The sequence below is a fragment of the Dysidea avara genome, chromosome 10 (assembly GCF_963678975.1).
Source record: "Dysidea avara chromosome 10, odDysAvar1.4, whole genome shotgun sequence".
NCBI lineage: Eukaryota > Metazoa > Porifera > Demospongiae > Dictyoceratida > Dysideidae > Dysidea > Dysidea avara.
In genome coordinates, this window is record NC_089281.1 from 527,141 (window position 1) to 538,741 (window position 11,601).

The 11,601-nt window shown below is 37.2% G+C and overlaps 1 protein-coding gene across 2 annotated transcripts; it reads left to right on the top strand.

The window, feature by feature from the left end:
* The first annotated feature begins 1,045 nt into the window (after positions 1-1,045).
* LOC136236372 (uncharacterized) lies at positions 1,046-11,589 on the top strand. Of its 2 annotated transcripts, XM_066026513.1 has the most exons (5): positions 1,046-1,485; positions 2,683-2,823; positions 2,869-2,947; positions 11,354-11,399; positions 11,462-11,589. In XM_066026513.1, the coding sequence occupies exons 1-5, from the start codon at positions 1,091-1,093 to the stop codon at positions 11,485-11,487; spliced, it is 687 nt and encodes a 228-aa protein (XP_065882585.1). In that variant the 5' UTR covers positions 1,046-1,090; the 3' UTR covers positions 11,488-11,589. The 2 variants fall into 2 exon arrangements, with proteins under 2 accessions (XP_065882585.1, XP_065882584.1); XM_066026512.1 differs by lacking the exons at positions 11,354-11,399; positions 11,462-11,589 and adding an exon at positions 9,531-9,790.
* The last annotated feature ends 12 nt before the right edge of the window (positions 11,590-11,601 follow it).

Consider the following 11,601-nt stretch of genomic DNA (forward strand, 5'->3'; position numbering starts at 1 on the left):
GTGTCCATTTCCATTTCAGCTTTTTATTATTATTATTTAAAACTTTACAGTGTAAACAACAATGATGTACATGTACAGGGAAATCGAGAGGGAAATTGACATGTTGACATAGATAACTTAAGAGTTGTTACACTGATGGAATACTGGCATCCTGTGCCAGTACCCAAACTACATTACTTATAATTACACTTTAAGTAAACTTATAATTACTTAACTTACAAATTACACCTAACATAAATTATAAATTACATAATTTGCAGTTAAAGGTTGAAAATTACTTGACTGCAGTGATCAGGACTAGAGATATTCAAAGTTCATGAAGGAGTTGTTTATACAGGAGCCACAAGGACATAGGTAATGCAGTCTGTGAGAATCAGTGGGGCTGAAGTTGGCAGTGAAATGTTTCCAAAAGAACGATTTTATTTGATTTTTATGGTAAAAGATGATAAATTCATGTTAATGATTGGTAAAGAGTTCCATAGTCTGCATATACGATTAAAATAAAAGTGATGTTGTTTGTTGGTGAAAGATGTATCAGCCCAGTTGTGCGGCCTAAGTTTTAGAGCAGAGGATCTTGTTCTGCTGTTTGAAAATGATATGATATTAAAACTTGAGGTAGAGTTCTTGGTGCTGTTAATAAAAAAACATAATGTCGGATATATACATTAAAGCTAGGAAGTAGCTAGTTGGAGTTTTGTTAAACGGACTTTGTAATCAGAGATGTAGTCTTGGAGGATGTATTTAGTGGCTCTACGTCGATCTTAGTAATGTCCTTCATAAGGTGAGGACGCCAGACTTTTCGAGCCATTATTTTCCTGGCACAGCTAAAAAAGCTGCACAAAAGCATGTTTCTTCCTTTTCAAGCTGCAAAAATAACACAAACGTGAAGATTGCGCCGACTTGATAGCATTGCTGACACTGTTTCAAAATGGCTTTTACTAAGCCTGTCAGTATGCAAGAAAATAATGGACTCTATTTAGAGCTTATAGTAACCAGATGCAGGCGGTGGATGGGAAACAGGAAATTTATTTGGAGTGGCCTAAGCCTAGCGCTTTTGTGCAAAATCAAGCCACGCCTATCAATTTCCGTCATGTCAGAAACGAAGGCATTAGTAGAGGGTAACGAAATTCAACAGACAGATCTGTCCGCCATAAAAGAGCGACGTAACCCGCTAACAACCAGCAGGATGGTTAATTTATTGCTGACATTGTTGTTCGGAGTATCCATCGTCTTCCACATAGTCTGCCTCGTGGTGATGGTAGCTAAACATAATGAGCTAGTGGATAAGTGGGACCCTGATGACGTTGATGATGATAATGACGAATGGTGTATCTTGTTCATGGATTATGATGATAGCCAAGCCCAACCAACTCTGAAGTTTAAAAACAACAAGTGTCACGTGGTCATCTATGGCTCAGGGGCGCTGGCCGGTTGTGCTTTTCTCATGATCATCTTCCTTCTGTTTAAAACGGCCATCTTTAGGAGGTGAGCGGCTACCACAGATCATCTATAGCTGTATGCGTCATCAAGGGCTAGTCACCTCCATAGTACCTGACTACAGTTGTGAAATTGGATCAAGCAATCAAGGGGCATTTGTGTAGCGAATCAAGAAGTCCGTAGAATAAAGTTTCCCACAGACCTTTAGTGCAGGTTCTCCTGACTCAACATAAGAATGATCAAGGCAGTTTTATAGGTGCAATCAAGCAAACAATGTGTTTATGATCAAATTCTTGATCCTAGTCACAAGTGTTTCAACTATCCCTTGATCATTCATTGTGAAGATCCTGTCTCCCACAGTACTGGCCTCTTATTGTGTGTATGGATAGCTGGTTGCATAGTAGTTTTAATTGTAATCTTTCCGTGACACTCTCCAGGTTTTGTAGGTCAAAAATTGTATTACAGCCTATAGCAGTGACAAACGCTTCATAACATGCAGCTCATAGTATGGCTAGTATATTAGTTGAGCTATATATTCATCGCGTAAGGGGAAGGGACAATTCCCACCCTACAACTCAGAAATAAGACTTGACCACTACTTAGTATAATAAATACCTTAGAATCTGTATCATTTGACTACAAAATCTTTAAAATGGATTTTCTGTCGATATCTTGACCAATATTATAGCTAACAGTACTGAAACAGAAGCACACGTTACACAGGGGACATGCCCTAAAGAGGAAAACTGTCTAGTGTTAAGAGCCTGTACAATACAGACCTTATTACAGGTACACACACCTATTATAATATTATAATGTGGTAGTAATTAGTTAATAGCTAAGCCTTTATCTACCAGACAGCTTCATCTCCCATGGCCAGGCAATGGTAAACAGAATCTATATATACCCTCTGTTGGGATTGTTTTATGTGTGTTTCAAAATTTACTAGATTCATGATTGCAATATAAATGATTTCAACGTTTCCGAACCCTGCAGGAACCCCCTAAATATGTTTGTGATGTATATCATTGGTTTAGCTGGTAAGGAAAAACAGCTTATGCTGATTACATGATTTACCAAGAAATACATCAAGGCAAACCTTAAGGGGCTACCATTGAATAAACTAGAATATTTTTGGATTCCACATATAGAGCTGTTGAGCTGCCCCACAAGTATATAGCAGTCATGTATGCATGCAAAGTCTTGTATATTCGATATCATTTAAAGGTTGTTGTTGTCATATAGTTCAGGACTGTCCAGTTTATTGGATGGCGTGGAGATCGTCACTACTGGAATATTTGCCCTTGTCATTGCTGTGATCATCACACTAGGGAAGAATGAGACTTGTGATAGTTTGGAGGAGCCTTACAAGAAGGCTGGGTTCAGGTAAGATATCACTAACACTCCAGTTGATAATACCCTTCGTTATAGTAAGAGCTGTGGGGATATCTACCTTGGACCATACAGAGGTCGTTATATCCAGGTGTACCAAGCCTTAGTAACAGCTGAGGTGAGTATGGCTAATTACCTCATTAAAAATATAACTCTAGCCCATAATGGGGAAATGAGGGACTGAAATTCCTCCAGAGGACACTATAGTCCTTTGAAAAGCATGCAAGATATTATAGAATTATTAACATAAGGCGTATGGCTGAGCAGAATTTCTATTTCAGTAACAACACAAGTCGAAATACGAAATACCCCTGGAGGGTAATGCTTAGCTACATAAACCCTAGCTACACGCATTAGTTTTGTAGTGAAAGAAGACTCAAATCAATGAAGCTATTGAACTTGCCTGCTTGTAGGTGTTGCACATGGTTCAGGGTGAGGTGTCTGGTGAAGACACTTCTTCTATCATGTTTTCTAGGTGACTAAATTAGTGAGTTTGTTCAACAGTCGTTCTATATAATGCACACCCATTACATCATTACAACTTACATCATTAATAATAGCCCTTCTGTGCTGGAGATACTACTAAGTGCAGTGAATCATCTACGTTGCATGCAATTGTAGTGACATGTTGCATTGATGTGTTATTTAGCACAACCAGCCCCCATGTTGAGACTTTGAAGTAACTTCAGTAGCAGATTGATTAGTTAATTTCAAGGTTGCAGTAGTTTAATAGATAGCTGAAGATGCTACTGATCAGATCTCATTACTGTAGAGCAGTGTTTCAAGTATCTAGGGATTTTTCATCTTTAATGATGACAACTTGCTGAACCTATCTGATGTTCTTTACGATGGTACATAGAAGATTTTTCTCAGTCTTAAGCTAAGTAACTCCAAATCTGCCAATAAGTTGCTGCTGGCCCTTTCTCCAAGAATCAAGTAAAGATGTTGCTGACACAAAATTGTCTATGTTGAATCACATGCCGTAAAGCTACGATAGAGTAGCTGCTTTAAATAAAGTGATCGCTCTCTCATATTACCACTTTCTTCATAATAGTACAATTCTGTAACACTCTCTCCAGTAATGGTTGTGAACACCTGCTTAACACCTTTTGCAATGAACTTCAGACATTAAAATAATTGTGACGTGGAGCAACTTCCATACACAATGATGAATATTTAGTTTTATCAATTTCAAAACATTTTTTTCTCTTGTAACAAATTGCTCAAACTTCTATCATGACAACTAATTGACTGTGCAAAAAATTATGTTTCCTGACGTTTCGTACATAATGAATTATGACATTTCCTTGAGTCAGAAATACCCGAATGTGCGCAATTCCTGAAATAAAGGAAATGTATATGGAATTGTGTAAGGAATTGTCACTATTAATTTATCTTTCGGTAATTATATACATGAATGTGCCTAATTCCTTTCATAAAATGTGCATGAATTATGACAATTTTGTGATAAACTTATACATTTCCTGAAAATTTTATTTAAGTTTCATTACAGAAACATCATGGAAACATATCTTTTTGTACAGTGTATAAGTATATGTAATAGGATGGATGGCTGTGGTATTCGGGATTAATAGTGCGAGCATTGTAAACAGGAAGGAGTAAAATAGTGCGAGGCGAAACCAAGCACTATTTCCTTCCTGTTTACAATGCGAGAACTATTAATCCGGAATACCACAGCCATCTGTCCTATTGCAAATTAATCCGATAACCATAGCAACTGTTACTAGGCCACAGAAATTCAAAAAATAACCACTGCAAAAGTCCAATCACACTTAGCAACCGTTGTCTGGCAACCGTTGCCATGGTATCAAAATGATTTATGGTTACCTAGCAACCGTTGCTAAGCAACCGTATTGTGTCATACCTTGGGGGCATCTATCACTATGGTAATAATAGTTGTCAAATCGGACATTTACTTCTAATATAAACACACCACACTATTTTAGCCAATCAAATTAGTATTATAGATTTTTGTCATGGGACCTTGACAAACAAGTGTAACACTAATTCTATTGGCTAATCGCTTGACGTATTTCAATATAATACGTCAAGCTGCTATTGAGAGTATTATACAGTAGTTGTTGGATTATAGTTCCAATCTAGGTAGTGATACTTGTCCTTCTTCCTCACTGGAATGCTTCTTTAAATCTAGCAGAGCAAGCCTGAGCTGAAAAAATGAAATTGCTGCTTTCTAACAATCCTTAGTAGCATTTGCAGAGACATCATAATAACCTACTGATTGCTCACATGTCATCTTCATCAAACTGTCTAACGTACAACACAAACATTATCCACACATATATAATTATCACTGATAGACTTTGTTACAGGTGAGTTAATATTCAGAAATGAAATCTCAATGTTCCTTCCAGCAAAAGGGAACTCCAAACAGCACACGACAGAATCAGTAAGTAGAAAAGTTTCCCTCAACTTTCTCTGGTTTAGTAGGACCATGCAAAACAGCTAATTATAAGCTGTATAAAAGGATACGGCCTTCAAAATCCTGGGTGAAAAAAGTTGTGAAATCAAAGGTGGCAGCCATTTCACAGTGAGTATAACGACATCAGATAACAATGGTAATGATCTAAAACCAGTCCGTGTTCATGCCGATTCATTGATCAGGGCAGGGGCCCCAGGGGATCTACCCCAGAGCTACTCAAAAATCAGCTACTAGCCGGTGCTTGAAGACAGCGCCAATTGTACCGCCTAACTAATTTACATGCCTGACCTTCCTCCCAAATCCTGTCTAATCACTCAGTGGTCAATAGCTATTGATATGGTAACTAGTGTACCCTGCAACATGCTGCAAGCAACATATGAAGTAGTGCACTATGTTAATTGAAATAAGAACGAGCAATTAGTGCTGACATTATCCATTGCAGACAAATGTTTATTTATATGTGAACAGAACCAGATTCCTTACGTCACTCTAATCACCAAGCTTGCATTTGCTTTTAGGTTACAAAGGAGTGAACTGCCCAAGTTTCAGTTAATTGCTGAATTCCTAGAGAGTTTTTACTCAGCTGGTTGCAAATACATAAGTTTTATCAGTACAAGTAAGGAAAAATTACAAATTTTTTGAGTAGGGATACTAGAAAGAAAAGCAATGGAACAAGGAAGGTCATTAGCAGCTATAGTAGTGGACGTTTAATTCCTATTTCAGTCACTATACAGCCTGTTAGTATAGCCATGACTGAAGTAAGAATTATCAGGACACACAATAATGTGTCATACGGCCAAGTAAAGCTAGTGCGGACGTGCAACAGACAAGTTTGTCTTTTATAGGAACCAAGAGAACGCTGTTTTTCACACATTCGTAACTCAATAGTGCCTGAACTGAAATTAACTGGTTTTGCTGTGGAAACTCCCTCAGAGTAGGGAACCTCCTATTCTAAATTTTAGTTGAATCCGTCTAGCCATCACTGAGATATGCGCCTTCAAAATTTGTCTTATTTCTTCATATTTTTCTTCCATCTTCTGCTTCTTTTCTTTTTCTTTCACTCCACTCGCTATAACTTGTGTATGCTTTAGTCGATTGGCGTCAAATTTGGAGGACAGTAAGAGCATAATGCAACACATTAACAGCCCAATTGTCATACAGATTGAAGTAAGAATAATGGAATTTTGCACCATTTTGAAAATCACAAAAGCGATTTGTTGTTACGCCTACAGGGGGAATCTGCTTGACAGAATAACTTGAAAATCAGTCTGTACACTTTTGTGGTTTGAAAGTACTGAGAGTATTAGCTAAGGAGATATAAAGCAAAATGTAAAAAACATATGCAAAAAACATCGGACCAGGTTTTAAGCCAGGAACCTCCACACCTATATACCCAAGCCCTTTACTACTCTGCTTCCACTGTCAGTTGCTCACCTCACGTAATTTCTACCTTAAAAATGAAAGTTCCGGTTTAGTACACTAGAATAATAACTCGTAGATCTGTCAGTGGAAGTTCTAGAACATTGAAATGCTCAAAAAATGTGTGCTCTATTAGAGTACTACAAAAATTATGAAAATAGCGTGTGTTATGCATCCAAGTACAGCCGGTGCAGGTGGGCAACATACTCATTTTATGGAACCAAGAAATTTGCCATTTTCATGTATCCGTAGTTCGATAGTGCTTTAATCATTTCTTCTTTGGAAACTTCCTCAGGAAAGGACGTCTCCCATGAGTCGAATCTGCTCAGCTATCTTCGTGCCTTCCAAATTCAGTTCTTTGCAGTCTTTGACGATTCTTGTACTAAAGGGGAAAAGTACAAAAAGGAAGTGTCAAGGCCAACCATTGGCTGGCTTTGGAACTTGCAATTACAAAAAGAAGTGATAACCGCACAAAAACAGCCAAGCTGTGAAAAAAGTGCGGCCTTAAAAAGCCTGAGTAAAAAAGTTATGAAATCAAAAGTGGTGGCCAACAAATGGCTGCAATGATGTTAATGCTAATAAATTTTAACAATGCACACAGCCATTATTAAAATTTATTAGCATTAACATTATTGCAGCCATTTCTTGGTCACCACTTTGTTTACACAACTTTTTTTTACCCAGGCTTTTTAAGGCCGCACCTTTTTCACAGCTTGGCTGTTTTGTATGGTATACATTTGCAGGCATAAATGACCTCCCTCATTTCATTGCTTTTTATTTCTATGATCTTGACTCAAATGTAAAATTGTTTGTTTATTCTTTTGCAATCACATTATTCATTAAAGATGACGTACATACCACATCAAAGGAAAGAATGGCACCAGACAAGCGACTGAGTGTGCACCCTGACTTAATTACAGAGATGCATTCCATTCCACTTTGTTTTCAGCAATATTTCACCCATTATGCAGTATTTCAAATGAAGAGCAGTACGTGCAGTACTTCTGCCAGTAGCAATGGAAACTTTGGCTTAACAGATGCCCTGACTATCAATTAGTAAGCCAATCTGCTTCATTTCCAGCAATGTTCCACCCATCACACAGTGAACAAATGAAGAACAGTACGAGAAGCAGTTTTACAATCAATATCTACAAAAAGTAAAGTACCGAAGTCATCATGACACCATGAATCAACACCTACGTACATTATGATGGAGCAGACAGAAATGGGACACAAAGGAGGACTAAGGTAAGTCCATCATGTGTGCATTGTAGCTGCTATGATTGGTGAAAGGTATATACGTCTCGAGTACAATAATTAGAAGAATAACTTTTAGAAGTCATAATTCTAAATTGTTATCTAGTTATTTCCCAAAGTGAAAATGGCCCTAATGCATGCACACTGTGTCATGTCAAAACAATTGTCAGGTTTCTGTGTTGGTTTGTTCTGATTTACATAAGGATAGGCTGAGTAGCTAGCTTGCAAGCACAGGAGCTCAGCAGGTTTCATATATGTAATACTATAATACTGCAATATTATATATCAGTAAATTATTATTATTTTCTATTCATACACCCAATTACATTTGCAGCCTTTGTAGCTATACATTGGCATTTCTAGGGTTTTCAGACCACAGTTATGTATGAATAGCCTTCTATCCACATATCAATTAAAGCATGATTTCCTTAGCTTTGTACTATATATGACCAATGCATGTGAGTTGTACATTACTAAACTAACCATATAGTTTCTATAGCTTGGCTGGTATGCCCATTTGCTGCTTCTAAGCTGGGACCTAGCTGCCTTTGGTGCATCCTTCCTGTCGAGCCCTGACTGGGCTTACTAAAAGTTGTCCTGATGGAAATTGGCACCAAAATTCCTGCACTGTATTGTTCGTGATAAGACAATCAAGTGGATCAGTGACATATACGGAGTAACAATTAATTTTTTGTCTGTAAAGGTCTCAAGATCAGCTATATTATAGCTGACAAACTGGAAGCACAATGGATTATAGATGCTGGAAGACTGCCAAACATTGCTAGGAAGAGCTCTAACAGAGTACATGTATATTAAGTCTTAAAGGAGCAAAAACTGCAAAAAGAAGCCATATAGTGACATACATATAACTAGTATAGATGATTGGGGTTGCGTGATCTGTGCTATTATGAAAGGCCTATAAATGGACAATGCAGTGCGTGCTTATTGCTTTCTACCATTTTAGGGGCTCCCCCAAGTTTAGTTTTGCCTACGGCCACCAGGATACTAACCTGCTGATTTAACACCTTGTGGTTTGGGGCCTTCCTTGTATAGCTAAATTCACACTATTGTTCTCTCCTAAAACTTTTGAAAGCAAGTTTCCAATTACATGTACTGTAGTCTCCTCTATTCCCATCTTCTGTATATTCAGGTTTCTTGCTACAAGCCCAAATTTCAAAGTGGGTTTCTGGAACCCCAGGAAACCCCCTAAATATACCCCTGACTCGTCATCAAAATTTCTGGAGCCACTCTTGTGTTCATCATGGAGCATGTATTATGTCACTATAGTGATGGAGTGCAGTCAGCATTGTCATTGTGTAGAGCAAGTAAATTAAATTCTTTTGTAAAGATTTGCATATTATAGTGTAAAATACATTTATTTTGCATTGGACAAGGAACAGTGAGGTAACTAACCTGTTTGACAAAACTGAATTTATGAAAGTTATTAAATCATTTTGGTGCATAACTCAAATGTAATGGTTTAAAATGTGATATGATTTGACAAATCCCATATGTATACAACATCACATGATACTTGTAATGATATCATATTACATCATTACAGATCACATCATGGGTAGCTGTGATACTGTTATTTGTGATGGGTGTGGTCACTGGAATACGACTGTTGCTTTGGATGGTTGGCAGGAGGCGTAGTAATGTGGCCACTCCTCTATCATATGACAAGCTGCAAGATCCCAATAAACACTACCAGAATTTTTAATGATCTCTACAATCATTGACTACTATGCAACATTATTAGAGTCTTGTAAAATGAGTTTTTAAATGACCTCATATTTGTCATGTGTCAGGATTGTTTGTCAATCAGATTGTTTAACAGCAACTTCCATGGAGGATCAACCCATGCAGAACTCTCAAATCTATTTTAGTACTTTAGAATTAGTTGCTTTAGTTAAATGTACTAATTTTGTAAGATAAATGTGTTAGTTACAACCATGACCATAACTAAAACTCAAGGGGTCCATCACTGAGTGGAATATCATCAATCAAACTGCTGAAATTTTAAATTTGTCAAAGTCCTGATATTTCCTTAGTATAACAGTAATCAAGTGACAAACGATATTGTTAGTGGCTTCTTTAGTATAATATGGAGGTTTGTAGCAGTAAAATTTCACCATCGAAGTTTGGATTGAAATCTGAAATTTGACAAATCAGTTGTCATCTGAGTGATTGACTCCCACTAAAACTATAACTAAAAATTTTAATACTACAAGTCAAACAGTGAGGTAGTACTGTTTAGTAGGGCTACCCTAAAAGGATGGATGCTGTCCATAATTCCACCTCTAAAAATCATCCTACAGACATCTCACACAACCCTGAATAAAATGTACCTGCCACACTTGTTATACTGATTCCTTAAAATGTGTTAAATCATACGTCAAACATTTACAGGGCTACCTTAGATTTCTAGTAATATGGTATTCTGAACTTTTGTGTCACATCATGTGAGGTTGAGGCAGCAAGTTGATGTACGCATGTGGTACTGACCTTATGTAGCACTGACAACTTTCTCAATTGCTTATTTATTATTATTGTAATGCCTGCCAATCTTGGGTCGTATAGAGAGTTTGCCTTATGCACACTGTAGCTTCAGTCACACTCTAATGATGTAGTTGAAGTGTGACTTACCTGTATGTACCCCAATAGTACGTGGTATTTTACTGTTGGAGTACTGGCTTATGTACGTTAAGGGGATTGTAATGGTAGCTTTTTGGTAGTGTCACAGTGTGTTTGGGTAATTGTGTGCGTATGTGCTATCTTACTATATGCCAGTTGCATGTGTGCCATAGAGAAGGCTACTAAGAGGATTGTGAAAGTGTGGTTTGGAGAAAAGTCTCCTGCATGTGTACATGAGTTACTTACTTTGTAACGATTATGGGCCATTTTCATGTGTATTTTTTTGAGTGTGTCCTCTGCATGCATTGTCTGAAACATAAGATTATTAGTTAGACGTCTTGAAATTGGTATCCGTACATTAAGAATTGGATTTACACTAGTGAACAAGAAGTCTGCTAGCATGGAGTGTACCATCATAAAGAAGTCTGGCTTTAGTGGCTTACCAGTTGTTAGCCTTAGTTTGTAATGAAAGTGGCTAACAAGTTAGGCTGCAAGCACCAGTTGCTTGCAGACCCTTGGAATACTTGCCATAAAGTAATAATAAATAAATAAAAATAAATAAATAAGCCTTATTTCACCACGTAGCTGTATTTTGAGACACCAATATATCAAAAATTCATAATAATCATCCATGGTAAACATATACTGGAAATGTTTTTTTGCAACTGTCATGGCAACAGTTGCTAAACAATTGTTGGCAGGGATTACCAATTATTTTTATGAATTATACTTTGTTTTTTTTCCTTACAGTTAGTTGTGGTCATGTCATGCAATGAGAGATTGAAGCTATTATTAGGTAAGCTGATACAAATAATTGCGTATGTAGACTTTAGCTTATCGTCATTGTATATTGTATAGCATACTCAGTTTCAAGTACCATCTGAGTTCTAAAGAAAATTGAAAAATATTTCATTATACAGTACTGTCCGTTACTGTCATTGTACTGTATGACTGTAGTACTTTTTTACTATAATATTATGCACGAATCAATGTCACGC

Excerpts from the sequence above, each read along its gene's own strand:
- LOC136236372 (XM_066026512.1), top strand. The coding sequence starts at position 1,091 with ATGTCAGAAACGAAGGCATTAGTAGAGGGTAACGAAATTCAACAGACA. Across the intron at positions 1,486-2,682 it reads AAAACGGCCATCTTTAGGAG|TTCAGGACTGTCCAGTTTAT; the intron begins GTGAGCGGCTAC and ends GTTGTCATATAG. Across the intron at positions 2,824-2,868 it reads TACAAGAAGGCTGGGTTCAG|TAAGAGCTGTGGGGATATCT; the intron begins GTAAGATATCAC and ends CCTTCGTTATAG.